Source organism: Phaethon aethereus (genome assembly GCF_964289735.1).
Source record: "Phaethon aethereus genome assembly, chromosome: 1".
In the NCBI taxonomy this organism is placed as follows: Eukaryota; Metazoa; Chordata; class Aves; order Phaethontiformes; family Phaethontidae; genus Phaethon; species Phaethon aethereus.
In genome coordinates this window covers 2666071-2693537 of record NC_138575.1, presented here as the reverse complement: position 1 = coordinate 2693537, position 27467 = coordinate 2666071, and the positions used below count along the sequence as shown (strand labels likewise).

Below are 27467 nucleotides of genomic sequence, written 5' to 3'. Positions count from 1 at the left end.
GGCCTACTCCAAGCACCTTAAACCATCCAACATATTTTGTGATATTATGTAAGTGAATCTATGGCAATGATTATGAGAACACTAATAGTAATTGTGTAAGATGGCATTTTTTGATTACAGAATCACAGAATCATTAATATTGGAAAAGACGTTAAAGATCATCAAGGCCAACCATTAACCCAACACCCTGATACCCACTAAACCATGTCTCAAAATGCCACATCCACACTTTTTTTAACACCTCCAGTGATGGTGACTCCACCACCTCCCTGGGCAGCCTGTGTCAGTGCTTGACCACTCTCTCGGTGAAGAAATTCTTCCTAATATCCAGTGAAACCTCCCCTGGTGCAACTTGAGGCCATTTCCTCTCATCCTGTCGCTGGTTACTTGGGAGAAGAGACCGACGCCCACCTCACCACAACCTCTTTCAGGTAGTTGTAGAGAGTGATGAGGTCTCCCCTCAGTCTCCTCTTCTCCAGACTGAACACTCCCAGTTCCCTCAGCCGCTCTTCATCAGACTTGTGCTCCAGAGCCCTCCCCAGCTCCATTGCCCTTCTCTGGACACGCTCCGGCACCTCAACATCCTTCTTGTAGTGAGGGGCCCAACTCTGAACACAGGATTTGAGGTGCGGCCGCACCAGTGCTGAGTGCAGGGGCACAATCCCTGCCCTGCTCCTGCTGGCCACACTATTGCTGATCCAGGCCAGGACGCTGTTGGCCTTCTTGGCCACCTGGGCACACTGCCGGCTCATGTTCAGCCGGCTGTCAACCAGCACCCCCAGGTCCTTTTCCACCGGGCAGCTCTCCAGCCACTCCTCCCCAAGCCTGTAGCGTTGCATGGGGTTGTTGTGACCCAAGTGCAGGACCCGGCACTTGGCCTTGTTAAACCTCATACTGTTGACCTCTGCCCATCGATCCAGCCTGTCCAGATCCCTCTACAGAGCCCTCCTACACTCCAGCAGATCAACACTCCCACCCAGCTTGGTGTCATCTGCAAACTGACTGAGGGACCACTCGATCCCCTCATCCAGATCATCATGTTTCATGCTAACTTGTGACACAGAAACTCTCAAGAAGTTATCTTTGGTGAAGGTTAAATCATTCTTCCTGAAAACGACTGTTATACTATCCATTACCTGTTGTAGGCTCTTTGCTAACTAAATGTGGCAACCAAGACTGAGAAGTGACAGAGAAGGAGAGGCAACAGAACTTTTCAATCTTATAAACTGGGGGGGACGACTGAAGAAGTCATGCAACAGTATTTCACAGTCATCATTTAGTTTTTATATAGAGACAGTGAAGTTTCACTACTTCAATAATTCATAGCAGAAACACAAGTCATCCAATTTTATACTAATAAATAAAGAGTATGTCAAAGTGCACAAAGAGCAGAAAAAGTATTAAAAAACAAAACCAATAAAAATGTCTCAGGCATCACTTACGTCTGTACTTTGGTTAAAGCAGAACATGACATCATTGTTGCAAATGCTGATAATGTAGATGGTCCTGCCACTCACTTTGGCCTTACCAATGTTAAAGTCAAAGTGCTTTTTTGTTTATTTGAACATATTTAACAGAGCTTTCCTGAACTATTTTTTCCCTCTCTCTCCCATACAAACACACCATCAGACTTAAGCTTTCAGAAATGCATAAAGAAAAATATTTCATTAACGTTGCCTTGATGGTACTAAGGCTAGAAGGTCACTTCCATGCCTCATAGCACTCAAGGTGGAGGAAACTGGTCCAGGGTCCGTTCCCTAATTAAGGTTACTACAAAATAAGCACTCAAAGAAAATAAAAAAAAGGAAAAGAAACAGCTTTTGTCCTTACAGTCAAGAGGATAATTTTCTAAATGAGCAAGTGATGTAAAATTGGGTGGCAATGGAACTCCTGAATGCAGAAGTGCTTCAAGTAGTAGATCAAAGATGAAAATGGACATCCACCACTAAATTTTGAGTTCCCCAAGAATGCCAGGAGGGTCAACTCCTCCTAAATGTACATGCAATTAACTGTTTACCTACCAGTGTCTCACTCTTAATTACTCTCAAGTTTAAAAAACCCAATGTTGAGCATAGTTATGACTATAAAAGTTGGTGGGACATAATCTATTCATTTGCTTAGTTACAAGGAAACACAAGATTTCTTCCTCTCCTCCTCCTTCTCCCTCCACTCCTCCTTATTCCAAAGAAATACTGCCACCACAAAACTGCCCGGAAAACAGAGAGACGACATGTCTCCCAGAGGAAAGAAATTTTCCATTATTCCAGGATTTCTGAGATGTGAGAAGCACATATCCCATTCAATCTTAAACAGGCTCTGTAAACAAAACTCAGTATCCAGATTCTCAACCGCTCTCAATAAATGGGGAGGTACACAAAATTAAGGGGAGTTACACAAAAATAAAAGGGATGTCTACAAAGTAAAATTATCAAATTAAGCCATACGGAACACGGTATGTACCACTTTGTCATCCTACTGCTACTCACAACACACTGTCATTTTTCTTTCAGCTCAATACTTCAAAAGGACTTTTTTATAGAGAGATATATTTATGTGTCTAGATCCTTTCCAAACTGTCCTCTTTCAATGGCTTGGTTCCCTTCTTTCAGCTAGTGTTCCTAAACAGAACACCCATGTTACACAGTGAAGAAACTAATTTATCTGAAATAAGTTACCGATATCATGAAATAAGGATTCTCATTAATTGTTCAGGTGGTCATTAATAAAACAAACTGTTCATAATTTCTACTCCCCCTCTGCCCCAAACAACCCTTCTTCTCATAAGTCTCCTAATTCAACCCAAAGGAAGGAAGATAACTAGAGTAATCTAAAGGAGAGACAAGGGGAATATTTACCCAGCCAAAATTAACCTGACCTGAGAGTAAACAAATATTAAATGAAAGTCAGAATGAGAGTCTCAAGACCCAGCAAATTGTTTTGCTGAAATGGAGGAGACTGTCTGTATTATGTTTCACAACTTATGTCAAATGAACATGTTTTAATCCATTGCATGTATTGATACCATGTCATGTACAAGGACACGTCTTGACAACTCTTTGATTTGGCTTTTGTTGTGTCATACAACTGGCAGGTTGTACATGCTCCAAAGGCCCAGAATTAATCAAAAGGAGTCGGGATAGGAATGATTATATACAAGCATTGTGCTCAAAGCTTCAAGAGAACATTATTTAAAACATTCTTTTCAAGATATCTTGAGGGCAGAAAGGAGCCTTCTCTCTGGAAGAAGGGAAGGTATACGTAAAAAGGATATATATGCTTACTTTTTGCCCATGCACGACAAGGAATGATGATATTCATTTGAAAAGATAGCATGGCAATTTTGTTAGTCATTCAATAAAAAGGGAGTAGCAAGAACAAATTGGTTAATGAATGAGGGAGGAGAGAGGAGAGTATTATGCAGTGAATCTATAAAAATGAACTCAATTTGAATTCAACCGAAAGAACAAATTGATGAAGCAGAGGCTTTGTAAAGCACTAGATCTTCATCTCGATGCAGAGATAACAGAGTGATTAATTTTGCTTCTGTCAAATATCTTGGGGTTTGTTATATAAGAATTAAAAAAATAGCAATGCTGTTTGACTAACAAAACACATTCCTCTCAACATTCAAAAAGAAATATTTAAAGAGAATAAATGCTTACTCTATGTACCTTCCTTGCCTTCAAAAGTTTTTACTTTTACTCTATTTTTCCTATCTGCCAAACTTTGACATACGGGGGGGGGGGGAATCGACCATTACATATAAAATTTTTTTAAAAATATATACATCTATAACATGTTGCCAAGTGAAAAAATGAAGGAAGGAGAAAATTATTTGTATTGTTCCACTGAAACACATATTTGAAATGTCAGAATGGACATTGTAAAGGGACAGAAGAGAGATACAGGTAAGCAACTTCTTACTCTAGTTCACAGGCACTTAATGGCAGTTTCAGAGATGAAATAAAACATTTGCTTAACAGTTCACATGACAGAGATCGTACTGGAATCACAACCCACAGCACTAAGAGTACTATCACCCACAGGCTATTTTATATTATTTTTACTGTTTAACTATATCATGGGGCGGGGGGGGGAATGGTTCACTCTTCTTAATAAAGTAATTTTAGACATGCAAGAGGGTCTTTACCATTTCTTCAAGGCACATGTATTTGTCCAGATCAGAAAACCATTCACGATTCGCAAATATTTGGTAGGAAGCCCCATTTCTTGCATTGCTGGAAAAAAACATTATTAATCTCTGTTTGCATAGCAGCAGCTTCTTTTTCATACAGTGGAGTTTCACATCATCTATTTAACATCCCAGAAGAGACAGAAAGCAAGATTCCTATCCCAAACACCTTACCACCACAGTAGAAATGCCAGAAAAGACAGGGAGAGAGTCAGTGAGAGAAGAAATGTGTGCCAGGAGAGACATAAGCCATAACCGTGATATTATGTTTATTCAAATGAACATGAGCATCTACAGTGCAATGGAGTTTAGTATTTTCAAAACGTAAATGACTTCTTCATTGTATCCCACTTCCTTCTATAAGAAAAACCACCAAACCCCACTCCCTCAAAACAAAACAAGACAGATCACACCCTCAATAATCAAAAATATCTGCTTGCTCCATTTGTGTCTTTTACCCTGACTTCTACAACAGGAAAAACCAAAACCAGCCAAATTACTTTTGCCCATATCACAGGAATACTAATGCAAAAAGTCTATTTGCTGCAACAAAGCTGCTATTTCTGAATAGCAGTAACAACAGTGCATGGCAAAAAAGAACCACGTATATAACCTGAATGAAATCTTATGAGCAAATATCTACTTTCAAGGATATTTTAAGAGACGTTTCTACTTTCTAAATTATAATACTGAAGAACAAGAGACAAAACAACTGTCACTAGATCTAATTTTGTACCATGTGGTTTCCAAGTCTTAAGTTTAATTTTCAAATATGATCTTTTAATATTTTTACTAACATAAATTGTAAATCACAGCCACCAATCATACTTTTCAGAATCACTTTGGCCCTCCCTACAGTAAGCAATCATCGTTTGCCTCAGGCTATGTAGTTTACCTCAAATTATTTCAGAATCATCTAAAAAGATTCATTTTTCTATTAAAATGATGAATGAGCTAAATGAGGTATGTAATAAATACTGCAGGTTTGTAAACAGACATCTTTTCTCTTGAGAACTAATGCCTTAACTCAGTTAGTAATTCTTCCCCCTGGTATTTTCTAGTGAAGTCATCCTTAAAATATGGTTAGTACAGGACTGTTTGGAAAGAGCAGGAAGGGTCAGAATATAATCTGCTTATGGAAAATAGGGGACCTCCTCCTGACAAAGCTAATGAATTGAGGACAGGAAAAATAAACGCAACACTAAAGCAAAGGTCATTGCATAGCACAAGTGACTAGGACCAGCAACCCAAGGATGACAGGGAAAAGATCTAAACACTTGAGACACAGAAGAGTCAAACACTCTATTTTAACAATGTGTATTCAATTATGACAATAAGTCAAATTCACTCCTAACATAACTCAACACGCTTCAGCTCTAATACATCAAGGAATGTATTTTGTCTATTGATTTCAGTGCTCAGAAAAGTAAAAGAAGAATTATACATTTCAAATATGATTTTGTTAGGAAAAAATATCCAATAATCTGATTACCACAGTCACCTAAGGTGAAAAAAGTGCTTTTTAATACAAGGATACTTCTATCAAATTGATTTTTTGAACACAGAATTTATTAATAGACCTTCTTGTGTAGAAAATAGTTTACAAAACAAAAAAATACGTCAGCAACAACAGATTTCATTTGCTAACAGGTACTTCATGAAAGCCTGGAACAATACATAGGGAAACGTATGTAACTGTACTAGTATGGCTACAGATTCGTAATGATAGCAATAATCAAATTTTAATGTTATGGTTACAGCGAATGAGCAGAACAATATTTCTGTGCTTCTTCAAAGGGAAATGAGACTTTAATGTCACTGGCAGCTCAATAAAACCATTTTCTAACATATAGGCTCTTAATGACAGCTCGTTTCAGTCCAGACAGTGAAGCAAATATGTTAACGGTAAACTCCTGGTCATTATTAGGAGATGGAAATACAACAGGTCCTCTGCACTTTGGATAACTATTGATTTTTTTACTCCATATTCTCTACCTCTCACCCTGACTCACATAATGACTCAAGTGATGGAACATCAATACGCTATTTATGGCAAAGCTACCACATTTAAAACCACTCAACAAGACTATGCCCAACTCAACTGTCCACAATTTTTAGATGTGCAGCAAAGATCTCCAATAATAAATACTGCAAAGGAGGATAGGTCTGCTGCTCATGTGAGTAAAACATAACCCAAGTATTCTTGGAGAGGTCAGAAGTATAGGGCCTTCAATTGCCCCAGTCTTTGCTAAAGAGCACCACAATAGTACCAAAATTCTTTATGGCTAGACTAAAATATAAAGCTTCATTTATCATGAAGTCCTCCTTCAAGAAGGATGAGCAGAAAAAAAAAATCATATACTTGCTAAGGGTATGGAAGAAAGACATTTTTTTTCCATCAGCTGTACTGCTACAAGCACACAGTGCACTTTGTCCTTTGCAAATATCTTGTCTCAAAACTGTACAAAAACTCTCACTTTGGTGGCAAAGCCAGTTCAAGAAGATTTCATTTTCTTCCCCTCCATACACAGTTTGCAATTTCCTCAATTCAGCTATTTTTGTCGTCAAGCTATAAAGCAGACTGTGGGCACGTCTGCATTTGAAAAAGGGCTCCAGGATGGATTTGTAATGCATTTGCTTCAGTCCACAATATCTGCACTGACACAACAGAAAAGGAACTGCAGTGCAGAGATGAAAATGGGTAGAGAAAGAGGTAAAGAAGTCCTTCATCAGCAAAGCAACCCTTACACCTAGCACTGATGTACATCTGACCCTTCAAAATAAACTAGTTCACATCACTCCACAGACAGGAGGAAAAAAAAAAGGAAAATTAACTTCTCCCAAGTCAAGTCATTTCACCATCAAATATCTCCCCACTGCAATGGAGACAGCAGGATCACACAGCCAGAGATGGGTGAGAAGCCAGAGGAGATGCAAGACCTCACCAGTTCTTAGTGGTATCTCACTGGCACTGCTTTTTAAAGACTAGACCCAAATGCTGCCGGATAAGGAAAGTCAGGCTACATCTGCAATACTCCTGCAATTCAGTGACATCTGAAGGCATTACTAAAGGAACCAACAACAGCTGGATTTATTTCTGCTGAATTAAGTATCAACAGTTGAACAAATCCCCACACTGATTCCACAAGGGATTTCTGGGGCTTTGGTCAGGGTCTGGAAATTCCACTCTAAATTGTAATTTCTACCTTGGTTGGTACAACCATCAGAATTACTGGTTTGTAAACCTCTGGATCTCCCCCAGAATTGTTTTTGAAGAAGTTGACATCCCATCAGCCACTTTCCAGTCCACTTGTACCGAGGCAGCTTTCCCTAGCAGCTTACACAGCACATAAGTAGTTCAGCTATCATGAGCTCATCTATCATCTCCCGAGTTTCTTTCAGAGCTTTTACGAATACCACTCAGGCCTGAAGAGCCGTAATTGGTAAAACTGTTGATTTCCCTTAATGTTTTCTACTGAAATTTCAGATCTCTACCTTGTCTGGGGAGGGGTCCGTAAAGAAAACTTTTGGCATAGGAACTTTCAGAAGTTCCTCCACCCTGAAGAGACACATGAAAAAAATTAATCCAGGGTGTTTTGCTGCTCTGGCCTCACATCTTCTGCGTGCTGCTCGTACTCCCCGATCTGCACCTCCGTCTTCGGTAGGATCCCTGTTCCACGGTGGGTGAGGGTGTGTACACGCATGCATAGATGTTAAGTTTTTATACCTTCTGTTAATTGTTCTTAGAAATCTTTTTTCTCCTCATACGTTATGTTTTGGGGGGATTGGTTTATTTAACGTTTAGCCTAAAGTGTCGTAAGCCTCCTCAAGCTGTTCACTTGAAAATCATCTCAGATTTTTTTTAAGGAAGACATCCTCCTTTGCCTTACCTTACTGTCCCAGTTCTGCCAACTTCTTCTAGGTTTCTTCTTTTGAGAATTGGAATATTTTCGCTTAACGAGACAAATGTTGTATTTCTGTAGTTCTTGGCACCATCATAGCTCTTAGACTTTTAGCTGTTCATTTTAGCTTCATTTCATCATGGTTTTTTGTTTGTATGAAGAGCTAATGCTAACTTTTGGGTTGTAAACACTTAAAAATTTCTTCTCTCTGAAACTATCAGCAGCAGCTGGTATTGAAATTGTTTAAGAATAGGAAATATTACTTCAATCTAACAATTTTACATCTATTTATTTAAACCGAATTAGCAGCCTTTATAAAGAAAACAAAATTCTTCCTTTCTAACCCTGATTTCTTTACCTGTGCACTACTTAAACAGTTTAGCAGAAGCAAAGGAATTAATTTTGTAGATAATGCTACTGACATTTCAGAAACACTCTTTTCTTCTCCAGAAAGAATCTGACAGGCCAGATCAAATGCAGGCTACGTAAAATATAAACCTACTATAGCAGCTTACTAGAATGTGGTTATCAGTCATTCTACCTGATAAATGCTACACACAGATATGTCCCCCTGTGTTACAGATTTTATAAATTCAGCTTGGATACATGAAACAAATAAACAGCATAAGCAGTGAAGCCAAGGGGAAAAAAACCTGACCAGTTACAGGAAAATAAAGGAGGCAACTTACAGAAGGACTTACAAGGAAGGTGAGAATTACTTGAGGTTTTAATATTTAGACTCATTTTAAAGAAAAAAACACAAAAAGCCTCCTTGCTACTTTGTGATCTTACAGCACACTTGAAAGAATAAACAAACTGTAGAGGAAATGACAAATTTGCAGTAGTCATAGCAAATGTGCAGTGCAATTTTCACCAAAGAACCTCAAGATATTTTAAAACTTCACCGAGCAAAACAGTAAGATGACCACAAATGAGATGACTGCGCCAGGATACTTAAGTCACTAGCACGGCTCAGCTACCTTGCTTCTCTTCTGATGTGCAAGATCGATGCCCTGACAAGCTTATGCTTGCACAAAAGCGCCGTTTTGGTAGTCAGCTCTAAAATGCCGGACAACGATGCCGTTACCACAGAAAGGCAGCGAGTCATGCTGTCCTCCACATAAGCGGCCATCCTGCAGGATTTTCAGGTGTTTCCTTCATTTCATTAGCACCATTTGTGTGTACTTCTTCCAACTCAACAGGCAGTGACACCACATGCCTTGAAACACCACTCTCCAGGCTGATAAGGCTCAAAATCAGTTAACAGCAATTCCCGATTGCTTCACATATGCAGTGCTAACAATATTCTAAAGTAAAAATTAACAATAAAATTGGCATAATGGCTAAATAAACCAGTTCAATATCCGTAATAAGAAATCTCTCAAGCATGTGGCTGATGAGAAAGGTATCACATACTTCTCAAAAGCACAGTGCTAACTACAGGAGTACAATGCCAACTCCCTGTTAATTGGGCAAATAATATTCCCCATTATAAATCAGCTCCTCATTAGGTTGAGGCCACAAAACCCTTGTCTATTCTTCACAATATTAAGAATCCAAGGGCTTAAGGCATAAAACTAAGGCTCTACCTTAGTAGTAATTCCTCTCCATTTTCCTTTGTTCCCATACTTTAAAATGGGAAAATATTAAACATTTGTTTAGCATACCATTTTTATTCTTCAACAATAACATTACTATAGCGGCGAATAAGCATTGGGAAACAGCTGCAAAGGATATTAACACTCAGATGTACTTAGGCGAACTTGGTTTGTTTTTAAATTGTGATTTGGAAAAATAACATGGCCAACAGATTTTTACTTACGGAGCATAGACAAAGCTATTGCTTATTGAACTGATTGGTTTACTATGTTACCAATGAATAAACCTTAGAAAGCTTTGATTTTATTTCAAATGTAGAGGTCCAAACAAATATTCATATAGATGCTGACATGAGTAATCCCATTTATTTTAATACAAATGCTCACATAAGTATTTTAAACGTTTTTTCTTTAAAATACCAATTTGTTTACTGTTTATACTGAAGTAATTTTAAAAAAAAGGCATATTCATACCTCAGAGAATACTGATTATATTTACAAGGAAGACTCAATACAGACTCAAGATAGCAAGCAACCGCTATATATAAGAAGTTATAAATCTGCAAGGCACTTGAAATGGACTGAAATATATAGTGTCAGTTTTCAGAGGAAAACTGTCAGCCACATTTTACAATTTCCTTGTCAAGAAGTTTTTATACTTCGGCTCTAATGAAATATGATTTTTTGATGCAACATTTTTCACTGCACTGGTTCCAAGGTTTGAAACAATTACAGAATCACAGAATCATTAAGGTTGGAAAAGACCTTTAAGATCATCAGGTCCAACCATCAACCCAACATAACCATGTCCCCTAAACCACGTCCTGAAGTGCCACGTCTACACATTTTTTGAACACTTCCAGTGATGGTGACTCGACCACTTCCCTGAGCATCCTGTTCCCATGTTTGACCACTCTTTCAATAAAGAAATTTTTCCTAGTATCTTATCTAAACCTCCCCTGGCATAATTTGAGGCCATTTCCTCTCATTCTAAAACTTATCACAAGTTAAGACTTTTTGTTGTTGTTTTCTAGTGCATAACAAACTTCAAAAATTATACTTTCTTAAATCCTATTGTTAGCCAGATTTCTAGCACAGAAATATTTATAGAATCATAGAATCACAGAATAGTTTGGGTTGGAAAGGATCTTTCAAGGCCGTCTAGTCCAACCCCCCTGCCATGAGCAGGGACATCTTCAACTAAAGCAGGTTGCTCAGAGCCCCGTCCAACCTGACCTGGGATGTTCCCAGGGATGGGGCATCTCCCACCTCTCTGGGCAACCTGGGACAGGGGTTCACCAGCCTCAGTGTCAAACATTTCTTCCTTAGATCTAGTCTAAATCTGCCCTCTTTTAGTTTAAAACCGTTACCCCTTGTCCTATCTCTACAAGCCCTGATAAAATGTCTGTCCCCATCTTTCTTCCAAGCCCCCTCTCAGCCCTGGCAGCTGCAGGAAGGTCTCCCCAGAGCTTCTCTGCTCCAGGCTGAACCTCCCCAGCTCTCCCAGCCTGTCCTCCCAGCAGAGCTGTTCCAGCCCTCGGAGCATTGCTGGGGCCTCCTCTGGCCCCGCTCCAGCAGGTCCATGTCTCTCCTGTGCCGAGGGCTCCAGAGCTGGACGCAGCACTGCAGGGGGGTCTCCCCAGAGCGGGGCAGAATCCCCTCCCTCACCCTGCTGGCCACGCGGCTTTGGGGGCAGCCCAGGACACGGTTGGCTTCTGGGCTGTGAGCGCACATTGCCGGCTCCTCTAAATGCCTTCATCCCCAGCCTGTGCTGATACCGGGGGCTGCCCCAACCCAGGTGCAGGACCCTGCCCTTGGCCTTGTTGAACCTCATGAGGTTCACATGGGCCCATTCCTTGAACTTGTCCAGGTCCCTCTGGATGGCATCCCGTCCCTCAGGCGTGTCAACTGCACGGTCAGCTTGGTGTCATCTGCAAACTTGCTGAGGGTGCACCTGATCCCACTGTATGTCAATGATGAAGATATGGACTTCCTTTAAATATGAAGGAAGTAATTTCTAGAAAAGTTCTCTTGTGGTCTGTAACTTAACAGAATAAAGAAATTTAGCAAAAACACTTAGACTATCCTAATACTTTTCCACCTTCTGAAAAAAAGACATGTAACATTATCCATACACACACAAGAAAACATTATATTTGCAACGTTCAGAAAGGTTAGGGTCCTTCTAATCAGCTATTCTTAAGACAGGGATATTTGACATAAAAAGAAATAAAATAAGATTACACAATATTAGCTAGTAATAAAGAAAAAATAACAAGATGACATCTGCTTTGCTCTCATACCAATAGTTTCAAACAAGTCTGAAGACATGACTGTTTGAAAAATCTGAGACTTCTACAAAATTTCTGAACTTACAAAACGCTGTGCCTTCTGACGCTCCTCTTCTGTCGCAGCTCTCTCTCGAAGGATGGCTCGAGTCAAATGTTCATTTGAAGAAATCCTTTCTCGTTCCAGAAGTTTTCCAAACTCATCACGTACATACATTTGTTCTTGTTTCAATCTACAGAAGCGGGAGGGAAATTTATATTGAAGGTATATTTTCCAAATGTAGTTTAAAAGGACATAGGCACAGTCACTTTAAAAGCAGTCACTGTAATACGTTATCAGCTTCTTAAGATACTCAGATACAAAATTTCCAGAAGTTTATTTCAGATTGAAGTGTCAAAATCAGAATACACAAAAGCTACAAGCCTTAGTATTGCTATTCATTAAAACATACAAAACACAACTACTTCAAGAGCTTTATGAAAATATATCTTTAAGTAACAAGAATACGCACAAAGCTCTGTTGGTTGCTTGGCTGGTTAGTTTTGTTCACCTTTTAAGGACCCCTTTTCCCAGGAAAATCCTTCTCCCCACCAGCCGCTGGGCACCCAATTTCCAGCTAAAGGGTCCATTCTTTTCTGCAATGGGATAACGCTTCCCTGTCTCTGGACATACCATAAGCCTAAATACTGCATCTGTTTACCAAGGTGCAAAAAGACCGAACAACTATAATAATCCTTTCCCAGTGACTTGAGAGGATGAGATGAAAACAGCTGTTGAAGTTGTTGCAACAGAATTAATAAAGGCAACTCCAGTCCCAGAAAATTCTCAACATTTTTATGTCACAAACCATAAATATATTTGAAATCTTCACTATAGTACTTGATATAAGCACACCATATCTAATTTTCATGAAAATACATAAAGTGTTTAGCTAATAAAACTTATCTGTTACATATATGATGTGACACTGAACACAGCGTGAGCATTAGGGAACTCAGAATAGTAATGGCAGTATCAAACACCGGTTTTCAAATAGATTTTTGAAAGAGTGATGGAGAGGAAGCTAAAGTATTCTCAGTGCATTTATATGTTGTCAAGGGAGCTTCAGAGAACAAATTGTAATGAGTAGGGTCACTTTGTAAAAGGTACTAGCATTACAGTACATTAGATTCTTCCCCAGGGAAAATATTTAAGTGAGGTGGGGAGGAAAAAAGACAATTACAAGATGTATTACTTCTGTGCTCAGACACAACCCTCTCAAATGCAGCAACCAACTGGGAATCTTTATAAAGAAGTTTATTAAGCAGCATCTTCAATTACCCTAGCAAAAAAGTCAGATTATGCAGACATGGACCAAATTCCATTAAGTGATTTCCCAAGGTCCCCCAAATTATTCCAGCACCATTGATATAACAAATCCTTCAGACAATCAATGGTGCAGTCAAAACACATGGGTTGTCTTTTCCATTGCAGAAATCATGTTTTGTCTAAAAAGAAAAAAAAGTGTCAAAATAGAAGTCTCAGCAGCTTTTTCTTGTGAAAGACAGCAGAGAAAGCATTCAGCATCTCCAGAGACTGAAGTAAGCTCCTTCCTCATCCTTCCTCGTTTTATACTTCCCACAAGTGGTCTTCCCCTAAAAATGTTTCTTCTTTATGCAGAGGAATTAAACCATGTGAAATCAGATAATAGCTGAAAAAGGCTGCCAGAGGCTTCGGCATTACAAACTCTCCAAAACTAAAAAACGCTTAGATGTTTACGTCTAATGCTTGGCAAATTATTCCCATATTTGACATGAACTCAGTCTTCTCAAGTCTTCTCCTTCTTGCCCCTGGAATTATGAACCTCCGTGAGGTCTCCTCTCAACCTCTCTTGCAAAGAGAAGAAAATCAGTTTTCCTAACACTTAAAAATAATGGGCTCCTAATGCCAAGCTAAACCCTTTGATGCCTTAACCTTTGTGCTGTTACGTTCAGCTTCCCTGCTAAGTACACTACAGAGGGACCGGATGTTCTTTTCTACTTTTGCCAAAACTCTGCGTGTCCTTTCCTGCAAACTTGCTACAAGACGATGACCCAGAATCTCCTCTACATACACGAGTCAGCTAACTCCCCACCCTACAGCGAGCTGTTAAAAAGCTTTTCATCAGATGCTCTGGCATCCCACAGAATTAGCAGCCAATGATACAACTGTGGGTACGGCCACACCAGTGACAGAAGCGATGGCTGTATAATGCTCCTTTCCCATAAGCAGAGAACTCAGGGCAAGACTTGCTATTTCAACCTTAACCAGCCTGTTTAAAACTACTCGAGGTTATCTCGATACTACCTCATAGCCATTCCAGTTCTGATTATCTTCTTGGCCATGAACAGCTGTACCCTACCACAGCAAGAGAGGAAAGGATGGGGATAGGACACACAAAATTGGCACCTATAAAATCCCTGCCAAAGTTGTACAACCCTACACCTGATCCTGTAAGTTACTGGTTTCCAAGTACACCACATGATAAAAATCCCAGAAAAAGGATTCTATGGCATCCTTTGTTGGCAATCGCATCTCACTGTCATTGCCAAACCGATGCCCCAAGGAACTTTCATCACAACATAGTAACTGATAGGAGCGCAGGCAAAGTCCCTCACTTCCAACTCCCACCTTTGGTAATGCATTATATGTTTTTAACAAATTACTATCCGCCCACCTCTTTTTTCCCCCACTCCACAGGTAAAATGATATTACTGAACAGTTAAGTGATGTGTTCTTTCCCAATATCTTAAGATAAAAACAATATTTAATGCTAGCTTGCTCATTGACACCAATACCAATAATGATGTGAAATGTTTACACCAAAAATTGAAAGATTTTTATCTGTGTTGTTCATAACAGTGCATCCAAATTCAGTCTTCTTAGTTACGGACTGCCCTTCTTCCTTAAAGCAGGATTTCTTGATGTCTTCAAAAATGCACTTATAATGGTGTAAAAGTCAGCATAAATATCCAATCACAGAACTGTAAGCATTTACCGCGTCATCAGGTAGTTAACAGTTTTGCAGCTAAGCAGTAATGCTTTGCATAAGTTGATCAACTTCATACAAAACAACCACCAAACCGCCCCCCCCCCAAACCACCACCACCACAGTCCCCCTCGGAGGAAAAAAAAACCCACCAAACTTTACCGCTGTGCCTACTGCCCCTGAAGGCTGTAGTAGAAGTTCACCTTCAAGAGATTTAGGAACGTTCTTGTAATCTCCAAACTCAATTTATACTTGCCCCATTTAAACACATTCACTTTGGGGACAAAGATCATTTTAAGACAACAGCCTTGTCCATTCTTCCATCTTCCATGCAAACAAAATCCATGTTTTCAGCCTTTTATAAGAAATGTTCCTCTGATCAACCCATGAGCTCTTCCCTGCAGCTGTTGTAGAACTAAATGCTCCACTTCCACAGGATTTCTCTTTGGTGATGAACTAATACTTCCCATTTTTTTTATTCCCTGCTATTTCTAGATAGAAGATTTACAATGCCAAAACATTTGTTGGTTTGTTAGCAGAAGTACCTTGCACTTTCATACCACTTCTGTGGTATGTCATTCACGGCTTCACATAAGACACCTTAACCTTTCTTTTGCAATAGTTATCACCAAATTTTCTGTTACATGCATCTTTCAGAACTAAAAATATTAACGTAAGTTCCACGACTGCTTTCTGAGAAATCCCATTACCAACCAACCTCCAGACTAATAATCTCCATTTATCATTCATGACAAAGCTCCACCTTCTCCAGTCTTACCAGTAATTATCTAAAGATGCCAAGTGGTTTAGTAGCCATTAACAAGATTAGGCCTACTGTGTTTCCCTTGTTTTAAAGTAGCTGTGTTCTTTCATTGCAGGAATCACATTATTTATTCTCTGCTGCTATTTCTCTTTGGTAAACGTGTATTTTGTCTCTTATTTTCCATTCCCTTCTATATCAGCAACAGATCTTCTCTTCAAGATTTGTTACATCTTTGCCACTAATTTTACTTCTGCAGTTTCAGCGCTGTCTGGATTGCCTTCTACTCCCCCCAAATCATCCTTCTTTGATAAGTGGAAAAAAACCAACCCACAAACACAAAAATCAACTATTTAGTTTAAAACATATTGGACTAAAGAAAATGAAAACTTCCACATGACTTCTAGCAGTTCTCATTTTGATTTCTAGGCTTCTTTTGGCTCCATGACTTGTGGCACAAAGCTTTCTTTGCTGATCTGTATGTCTGTATATCCATCTGTCTTGCGGACCTTTTGATCAACTGCAATCCTTTTTGAAGGCACCAATTCAACCAGCAACTTTTGAAGTGCTTTCCTACATGACTTCTCTTCTTGCCTGGCTCTGAAATATTAGACAGTTTTAACAGCTTTGTCTTTCCAACTCTTTGAATTTGTCTCTGTCTTTGAATTTCCAACTCTCCTCTACATTCCTCTTCCCCTCTCCTACATGAAGAGTTTACTTGCTCTTCATTTCAATTGGCTTAACCAGATGCCTCCTCTCATCAAGACTTACTTGCTGATGTCACAAAGCAATTCTGCAATTTATGTGCTCATGTCCAGAAGCAAAAGCTTGCTCCTTCACTAAAGGCGAGCTGCAAGCCAAAGTAGTTCCCTGCCTTACTGTGCCTGTAAGCTCAAAGGTCTGGCAATGCCTGTGTATCCAGCTTTACCAATGCCTTTAATAGTTTTATTAAACTTCTAGATCAAGACACTCAGGTCAACTCAGTCAAAAAAAGCCGTAAAGCAAACATCTTCATGATTCCCCCCCCCCGTCCCGCCTTGCCTGGCATTCTATCATAAAAGAAATTTATACTATTCTATGATCAAATTTGATACAATTTATGCCAAAAAGATACTTGTTTTATGTTCTTCAAAAACATCCAAGACTGCCTTGCTCATAGCAGCACCTTAAAACAAAAATTTAAAGTCTTTCCTATCTACTCTAATCCTCATTTGCGTGATCAGGAATGTATCTCATCATACCTAGAGAACAAAAACTAGTTAACTTCCTGAAGCGCTCACTAGACTTCTTCATTGAAGGCAACTTTTACTCACCAAAAAGTCCTAACTACCCATCTCAACCGATTTAAATTCACCAGAGTTTTAACAAAAGAAGTAGGATTTTGAAGTAATTTCATTTATTTGAGTTACATAATTGGGTGGCTTGTAGGAGCTTAATGAAACAAACACAAGGCAGATACGTGCTGATCTCAAACATTTGCTTGCATCAACTTACAGTAGTTTTCTTCCTTGACATTACAAATTCATTTTACTGGCATTCAGCATGTACTGCTGCTGAATAAAAGCAAACATCAGCTAAATCTACAGTAATAAATTATATTATTATCTAGCCAAAAGTAAAAAAAAAAAAAAGATAGGTGCACATCTGCAATTTATAAGGAGTTAAATAGCACAACTTGTCAGTACAGTCCACTACTCCAAGAATTCCACATAAATAGACCACTGAAAATGACATTTTTAATTACAACGAATATAAAGGCTCAATATAATGGTTCTTACATTTAAGCATGAAGCTCTAGTTAACAGACAAGAGACATTATGTGTTACACTGATCATTTATACGGAAAGAAAGAAAGTGCTTTAAAAAAGGTGCTGAAACAGCAGAGAAGGCTGCTGGCTGTACATTTTTCTACACAGTTGATAGTTTGAATAAAATACTTCTAAATAATTATGAAATACTGTTTCAAAAAGTGTATAGCTACTTAGTTAAAGTAGCTGATTTAATGAAATAAAGTATGCAATGCCATCCCTTTTCCACAGCACTATTTGAAAATACACATAAAGCATTAACAAGAACCTCTACAAACTAAAGTTTGGATTAACACTTCACAGTATTTCATGCTCTCAGCTGTTTTACAGCATACAATCATATACAGAAAGCAACAACTCCTGCCTTCAACACTTCGAGTGAATGCTATGAAAAAAATTTATTCTTGCATTACACTTGTACTTTTTGCAATTTAGTAAACAAACATCCAATGGCAAAGTCACTTATCTTTTTATTACCCCTAAAGCTTCTGGCACTCTTAAATTCTACATCGTAACTTCTTTTACCCATCCTTTAAATGCTTGATTATTGTCTCTTACTTTATTAAATAAAGTGCAGTCCACTTCTCTCACATAATCATGCAATTCTTTAGACTGGAAGGAACGTTGTGTGATCATCTGGTTCAAACTCCCTGCTCAAGCACCTAGCCAGCTAGAGCAGGTTGCCCAGGACCGTGTCCAGGTGGGCTTTGAATATCTCCACAGATGGAGACTTCATAACCTCTTAGGGCAACCTGATCTAGTGTTTGACCACCTTCACAGTGTTCTCTTCGGTGCAGGCGCAATTTTATGTGTTTCAGTTTGTGCCCATTGTTTCTTGTCTTAATCCCCAGATCTCCCTGTTTGCCCTTCCTGTAGACAGGAATGACATTTGCTTTCTCACCATCTTCAGGAATCTCTTCTGATCACCATGACCTTTCAAAGACACTCAAGAGTGGCCACACAATGGCCTGAGCCAGCTCCCTCCACACTCATGGGTGCAGCTCATCAGTCCCTAGGGAAGTTCTCTATGTCCCATCTGTTTAAGTGTTCCTAACCCCATCCTCCTTCACAATGGGTTAAGTCATCCATGCTCCAGACTCACCCTCTGGTCTCAGGGTCCTGTGACTCCTGAAAGCTGGCCTTAACAGTCAGGACAGAGAAAGAGATGACGTAAGTGGCTTTAAAGTACCTCCACCATCATCCCTATTTCCCTTATCACCAGGGACCCTGCTCCTTTTAGCAGTGTGTCCACGCTTACCCTGGTCGTCTTTTTGCTGTTAATTCTAGCACTATATTCTGGTGTTCATATCTAAATAGACAGACATCTCCATCCATCCTTAGCCATATCTGCTCGTAAATATCTAAAAGTAATTAGATATCTACATTAAGTCAAGCAATAGAAAAAATAACAAACAATACCTTTAACTTTGCTATTTATGTGAACATGAAGTTTACAGACTGAGGACAGGAAAGCGTGTGCATACGTTCCTGAAATTTTTCTTTGAACAATTTTTAGCTTGTTCAGTGGTACTTCAGTTTTTATCTTGGAAGCAAGAGAACATCCTTGCTGTCAACAACTGACATAATTAACCTACTGGCCATACTTCTTGTAATTATGATGCTTCAAAACAACATACTCATATCAGCTCCCATCTTTGTTCTGGAAATCAGTACAACCCAAACTTGGGAATATTAAAAATCAAAAAATGTATCAGTGAATACCTAGAAAACTTCCTGGGGTTTTTTTGTGCCAAGATGCAAAGATTCATTTGTTAAATATGTTTTAATGAAAGCATGCTCTCCAAGTAGAAAACTGGGCCACCTCCTGAATATAGATATTATAAATATAGACAATATTTCAGCATTAAAACAAGGAGGAAAAAAGCTTTTGTCGGAAGAAAAGAAGTTGTACTGGCTAAAACTGGACACACCTTTGTACCAATAGGCTTCCCAGCACTGCAAACATCCTGCTTATGTCAAATCAGAGAATAAAAATGCTCTGCCTGAGGCTCTTCCTGCCTTTAAAGACTGAACTTGAGAGCTTAGCTAGAGGAGAAAAAAATTATTGAGTTCCCTTTGTAATGAATACTGTGACAGTTATGAAGCTTACCCATTTGAATGAAAAACTTGAATCCAGATCCCTCAGGAGAAAATTCCTAAATTCAAGTAATTCCCATGCCAGTGGAGACAGCAGCCCCTTGGATTCCGTCAGAGCAGAGCACCATCATATGCATTAAAATTACTGAACAAAAGAAGCAGACCTAAATATATGAAGTTTGGATTTTCCTCAAAAAAAAAAACCACCCTAAAACAGAATTACGATTGAATGTTGCTGTCACCAAGGGAAAAAAAAATCCTGGAGAAAACTGCAACGGGATAGGTAAATCCTGATATACCAACCATCAAACATTCATGTATTTCAGAACAAATAGAGGCATAATAATAATAATTTTGCTATTTTTAGTTATCGTAGTTAGGTTCTACTGCAAGACAAATTTTGGACTGTTTTATTCCTGAAGTCACTTTCATCAAAATAATGTCTGCAGTACACTCCACCTAAATCAGCTTCTGTTAAAACTGAACACAAAACCTACCACATTATTCTCAAGGAGCAATCCTGCACCAGCAGAAAAATGAGAAGAACTCTAAAAGATGCTCTCTCACATATAGCCAATTTGTTCATAGATCTAGATTTTTTGAGGAGTGGGCAGCAGAGACAGAGGCAAAAATCAAAGTTATACATGTGATCAAAACATCTGTCCCAACCATCTGGGAAGTACATCTTCAGACCAAAGCCAAAGGGGAAATATCTGATTTCAGCAGAATAACCATTGTGCACATGCATTCCTCTCTTTTATTCATTTTTTTTTTTCTATAAAAGCAGTGATTGTGAGATTCTAAGTGGCATTTGTTATTATATACTTCTTGAAGTAGCTATGAACATACTTCATGCAAGATGAAGTAAAAGAGAATCTACGTGTGAATACACCAAACATTTCAGAGCAGTATCTAAGAAAGCCTGAAATGCTTACCCCACGGCTTTGGTAGGAAATCCTCTTTCTCTGCAGCTATGGAAGAGCCCAGATTAATTCAATTATGACATTTCCCCAACCTAGCGGTACTGAGGCCCCACCTCAAATACTATGCGTGTCCAGAGAAGGGCAACAAAGCTGGGGAGGGGTCTGGAGCACAAGTCTGATGAGGAGCGGCTGAGGGAACTGGGGTTGTTTAGTCTGGAGAAGAGGAGGCTGAGGGGAGACCTTATCACTCTCTACAACTACCTGAAAGGGGGTTGTGGTGAGGTGGATGTTGGTCTCTTCTCCCAAGTAACCAGCGATAGGACGAGAGGAAATGGCCTCAAGTTGTGCCAGGGGAGGTTTAGATTGGATATTAGGAAGAATTTCTTCACTGAGAGAGTGGTCAAGCATTGGAACAGGCTGCCCAGGGAGGTGGTGAAGTCACCATCTCTGGAAGTGTTCAAAAAACGTGTGGATGTGGCACTTCAGGACATGGTTTAGTGGGTATGAGGGTGTTGGATTGATGGTTGGACTTAATGATCTTAAAAGGTCTTCTCCACCCATAATGATTCTGTGATTCTATGAATTAGCCCCAACTTGATCGAAGAACAGCTGGAATCTCATGGCAGTGATGCTGTACCATGTATTGCCACCAAACAAACAGGCCACAGATGAAAGCACCCAGCTAGCACACAACAGTCCCATCAATTATGGTTGCTCATCACAAGCATCACGGGGAAAAAAAAAATCATCTCAATTCCTTAGCTCATCTTGGCAATTTACTGTAGTTGACAGTAAATTTGCCTAAATTAATGCATATTAAGGAATAAAAAGATTGAATACATCTATATTTAAAAACTTATGTAGAACACTGCTCTTTAGGTTTTAAGAATTTTGTATCTTCTGTGGTATATGTCAGTTTCAAGTAATTATTTCTATTTAAATGAAACTAGCATTAAATCATAGTAACAACAAAAAACCCCAAAACAAAATAACAACAAAAGTAATTCCTCAATTAAGTAATGACTTAAAATCAATAACTGACAGTTATCATACCAGGTCCAACAAAATAAGTGAAGTCAAAATACGCAGCTACCTCCACTCTCCAATTACTGGGCAGCAGAATTAGAAATGTAAGAAACAAACAAGAAAGTATCTCTGATGGGACAAGCGGTCTGTTTTCTGTATCTCTTTTAAGAAATACAAAAACACATGCCAAAAAAAGGCATGATAAAACTTTGCTGGACTCTGAAGAAAACTTCAGTCCTTCACAGATCCATTTTTCACGTGAGTTCAAGAGAAGAAAATTGTTAATTTTACCATGTGAATTTATGACATGGTACTGTAATCTTGCACAGCACAAAATATGTTAGCCACACTAACAAGATGAATCATTTAATTCTCAATCCAGAAGAATTCACTCTATTGTTTACTTCAAAATACCCATTTCTGTCATTCTTGAAAAACACTTGCAGATATTAAAGATTATAATTTTAAAAAAACGCCTTTTAATTCACAAACAACAGCAAGTCACTGAGAAATACTAAAAAAAATAATATTAGTTTTGTGCTTTGATGGCCACTACACGCTCTATTCTTAATTAATCCAGAATGCAGAGGGAATCTAAAATTGGTAAGCAATACTATATCAAAAGCAAATATAGCGATACATCGTTTTCAGCCCTTATTACGGATATTGAAAATTTATTACGCTATCAAAGATTAAGCATTTTCTTTTCGTTACTTTTCAGGGAAATGATTACTTGCTAGTTGTTATATCTTTATTACAGTCTCCAAGCTACACAATCTGATGGATCTGTGGTGATCCAAGATAAACTCATTCAAGTCCAAAGCATAAACTGTGTAATTTTTCATTACCTCCAGCCAACCAAAATCGAAATATTTCCTGTTTCAAAGTCCACATCAGGAAAATCATACTCTCTTCTTCTCTATAAAATGTAGAAAGATCTAAAGAGGCATTAGTCTTTAAAGTTGGAAATGATCCTTAACTATGAAGTCCATGTAAGAAGGTGTAAAAATAAAACACATCAGCATAAAAAAAAAAAAGCTGTATGCTTTCTTACCATGAGGGTTGGGGTTTTTATTAATGTTAATTTTATCCAGCTTCCTTCATACTTCGTCATTTCTGAACACTTCCATTTCTATACGATGCCCAACGCAAAAACCTTACACTGACTAAAAATAAGAGCACAATGTGTTTACAGTGGAAACTGTTCATCAGGTTTTTTGCTTAGTTTGACACAAGCAAGTTTGTTAATGCATCCTGACAGACTTGCATAACATCCAAAACTGTTTTGAACAATGCAGTTCAGGCCATGATGCAATATTAATGAATGAATAATGTTTCTGAGTACCGAGTTTCAATATTTAATGAGTGCATGCTGAATGTGCCATAGAAAGCCGTGGCTGAAAATCACTGTAGCTGACAACGGATTTGAAAAGATGCAGGAAACATCAGGAAAACAACTTTAACCTGAACTGAGATCTCAGAAGTGTGAAATGGATATTTCTCATACTCAATTTCTAGTCACTGATTAGTCACCTGACTGCAAAGTCAAGATAAATTATCTAAAGTTCATCTGCCTCCGCAAGCATAGTTAAGGACTGAGATATACAAACAAATTACCTGAAAGGCAGTGTCTTTTTCTTCACAAAAGTCTCAGAATGACAACACACAAAAGTTTTTCTAAACTGAAGTGATTTCTAGCACTATTTACAAATTTAAAAAATTATTCTCTATTCACAGAAGACTCTGCATGCTACAGAAGAGGACTTTTCCTAACATAAGTAGCAACCACATTCTTTAAAAATCTGCCCTAAAATTTAATTTCTAAACCCAGTATTTCAGATTACGCAAATATTAACAGAAAATATAATTTTTCGGCACCATAAAGCCATGCTGTAAAAAGAACGCATTTTGCCTTCAACATTTTTGCACTCATTGCCTACACGTCCCAAATAGGCAAAACACATTTTTTTCTCCTCGTATTTCCTTTGCTCTTTTGGCAAAGTTTTATGTGATTTTTTTTTTAAATGATGCATAGCCCTGAGTAAGGGCTGGAGGAAGAACTCAAAACATTACTAAAAAGCACCTATGGGAAAGCAGAAAACTCCTCTAAATTTAAGACTGGAATACAGCTTTCCTGAACTTGTGTTCTACCCAAGCGGTTTTTGAGGCATCTATATACAAGTGTCTCATTAAGTACAAGAGTATTAGGACTGGTAAAATAGGAAAGAAGCAAGGCAAACCAAAAATGCTAAAGCTTTAAAAACACAGGAATATAATGTCAAAAAATGAAAAATGAACGTGCATGTTATCAAACCCATATTTGCAATCATTTCATGAGTGCTTAGTCTCAAGCCATTCAGACATGCCTACATGTCACCAAATTGCTATCCGCTTTATAAACCACAGCATGCACAATCAAAACTCTTCGACAAATTCACTAGAAATGACCAAGAGCTCTCATGATTATAGTGCATGCAGGGAGAGAGAAGATATCAAAGGCACCAGTAACACTTGCAATCCCTGTCCCATCAAACGATTCTGGGTAACACAACTTCTCCTATACACCAGCAGGCTGCAAAACACAGCCCTCCAAATCTAACCTGATGTACTCCAGACTTAGCGACTGGCTTCCACCATTACTACGAGTTCACACTGAAGTGCAACCAGGCACCTGCCAGTACCACTGAAATAATCCCAGCTGATTTACTACAGCTGCAACGTGGAAGCCAGTCATCCTCCAACAGCTCAGAATGAAGTTAAAGAAACAAATAAAAAGGAGGAAGAAGAATAGAGAGAGGCCAAGTTACACTCTCAGGATATGGGTTGGGAAGGTCTCTTTTTCCCTCTGATGAGAGCTAGCTGCAGCTCTGGACCTTGCAGATTAATGTAACAAAAAAAATATAATCAGTATTTGTTCCATGTGTCTTTTATTCTTTCTGGCATACCTACCTCAAACTGCATATAGTAATCTGAGTGTAATTTTCCTACACTCTTATACTATGTTACTGTTACTTTCCTATGCTTGCACTTCATACTATTAAATTTAACAAGAACTCCACGACTTCATTCCATATCTACTTCTTCCTCATAGTGACCTGTTCCTCCTTAATGCTGGCCATATACGTGTATAAAATCACACTGCCTTCATCAGAAATATTACTGAAAATGTAAAAGTGATAGCGATTCCAAAATTGACCCCTAAACAGCAAGTAAACTCTTCCCATAATGTTAACTCCTCTCTCCAATATGGCCCATTATATGATTGTCTTTGGTCAGTCCCAAATTGTCTTACAATTCTTACATTAGTTTCGGACAGGTCCAGTAGCAGTAACAAGGAGGGCAAGGTAGCAAGTGCTTTGCTTTACTCTTTCTTTAGGCTCTGTTATCCAACCCAAGAAAACACTGAACTTAATACAAAATATCTCGGTTAAGACTATGTTCCACCTTGCCCCACTTAACCATTTCTTTCCATTCTCTCAACTACTCTCCACTTCAAATGCTATACTTCTCACATCAGCCATAATAATGAGTCTAAATAATAACATTCAGTTGAACATAGTCACTCATTTCCTTTTTCCAGCTGCCTTCCAGCCTCAGCATAACATCTGTCGAGTGAAAAATCTTTGCTAATGGCCATGTTGTTTTACGTGCCAGTCCTTGATCAAAAGATCAAAGACACTAATTTCAAAATTCGTAATTACATACAGCTCTTCAATTTATCAACAATACTTCCATGGACAGCTTGTTAATACATACTGCATATGGACAGAGACTCTGATGGCCGCTCACACCCTATAGAAGATGGCTGAATTGACTTTCTTTATTAAAGACACTTGGGGCTGGGGTTTTTTTGGCAGAGGGATGTTGAGATGAGGGAGGGAAGGTTGTTTGAGAGGGTTTTGTAATTATACTTCATAAAGCCACTGTTTTTAAAATATGTGCATATAGATCAGTGTTATATAAAGACAGAATAGATGAGCTAATTTCTACCTTTATGCCAGAGGCATGCAGAGAACCTAAGTCAGAATAGTAATACTGCTTTGCATAATTTGTATATGTATTTAGCAGCGACTTTTCCTGATATTCACATAACTCCAGTTGAAATTACTTTCCAACTTAATATCATTCCTCTTGGGATCTGCAAAGACAGTCATGAAATTATGACAACATTAATTATCTGTTAAAGTGAATGGACAGTTACAAAATATTTTTTTATTATTATTTTCACGTGCTTCTCTGCTATGTCTACTCAATAGCTAGTTTGCAAAATTAAAGAGCTCAGCCGTTTGAAAGCAAAGGTTTATTTAAAATTGCCAGGGGGGAAATAGTTTCTCTCCTCCCTACTTGAATCTAAAACTATGAAGCAGTACTAGTTTTGTTGATGCTCTCTCCAGACAAAAAACCTCACTGGCTTCGAGTCATTTTCCCATCTCTCCTAGAAATAAACTTATCGAGAGGAAGCTTGGTATACAAGTTGTCAGTTGAGACATCAAGTTTTAAAATCGAAGTGAAAAATAATCCTTTGAAAATTGATGTTTATGAAGGTAGGAGTGAATTATAGTGCTGCTTTCTCCAATTTCCACTTCCCTTCTCCAGGTTCATCTCCATATATACTGAGAACTAGACATAATAGTATTAATGGAGAGTCAGACCAGTAACAGAAATCTTGAAGAGTACCTCTACCGTCGCCAAATACTGTTTCTAATTTCCAGAAAATTATCAGGATAGCAGAACAGGCTTCTAAGCTTGGTATTTCCAAGCCCTCAGCCTAATAAGCAGCATGGCTGCAAACATTTTTATGCTTCCTTTCCATTTTGCAGCTAAGATCATGTGCTAAACTTTTACGGTTTTAAAAAGCAAAAGATACAATGAAACCCCATTCAGAAGGTGACTTAACGCTTCCATAATAGAATTTCTTTTCAACAGATGGCTGTCCAAAGAGAGATCAGTTACAACAGCTCACCTGATCACAGTACTTGTTCTATAGGTAAAATCTCTGCTCGAACCTGAAATGTCTTCACACTTAATCTTGGCTTCTTCCCTTGCCTGCAAAGGGACGGTCTTGACCCAGCCTGACCCTCCTCATCCACTCTTCTCCTGTGACAGAACAGTATTATCCCATAATCCTCCAGACCTCAGTAATATTATAGCTGTCGAAGAATAAATTCACTTCCAAATCACTTGCTGGGTGGGAGATCAGACAAGGGAAACTTCTGCTGTGAGAGTGGGAAAAAAAAAAAATATTTGAGATGGCATGACTAGGAAAGGGGAAAAGGATGAACTCAACCTGCGGAACCGATGCCAAAACTTGCCACTTTCTCCACGCCTGAGGTTCCCCAGCCCTGAGGCTTAAGTGGCCTTTTAGACACTCAAAGAAAATAGGTTGTACTTTTTTTACTTTTATGAAATCTGTTATACACACCAAATTTGAATGTTTTGTTCTGGTAAATGAATAGCCCTCACCACTGCCTGGCATTATCTGATTTTGTATTCCAGAAAAGCCTACTCTGCAATCTTGCCCAATTACTATTTTAAGTCCTCTCTCTACCAACTGTACATCTTCAGATACTGAAGGAGAGTCATGCACACGTACATGCCACATTCAGAGACAGGAGGCCCTTGTCAGGTGTCACATTAGCCTTTATTTCCAGTTTATACGCCATTTACGACTTGTCTTCCAAAGTCCAGTTTATCACTATAAAATATCCAAGTTTTGCTCTCTCAAATCAATAGCCAGGTGTTTTTTTCTGATACACTGAATGTCGTACTAGAAAAAGGTTAAGCTTCCCAGCATTTGTGGAAGACAAGTCATGCTCTATAAAGGTGTATAAACAAAGATAGAATAATTATCCATAGGCTACATAA

General features: G+C 38.6%; 1 protein-coding gene across 1 annotated transcript in view; it reads right to left on the bottom strand.

Moving 5' to 3' along the window:
* CHCHD3 (coiled-coil-helix-coiled-coil-helix domain containing 3) overlaps positions 1 to 27467 on the bottom strand; it is a gene marked incomplete at both ends in the record, with an annotated part of 171446 nt that overhangs the window by 103752 nt on the left and 40227 nt on the right. The window contains one exon of the mRNA XM_082010818.1: positions 12069 to 12213. Coding sequence (XP_081866944.1) covers positions 12069 to 12213 — 145 coding nt within the window. The remainder of the gene's footprint in view (positions 1 to 12068; positions 12214 to 27467) is intronic.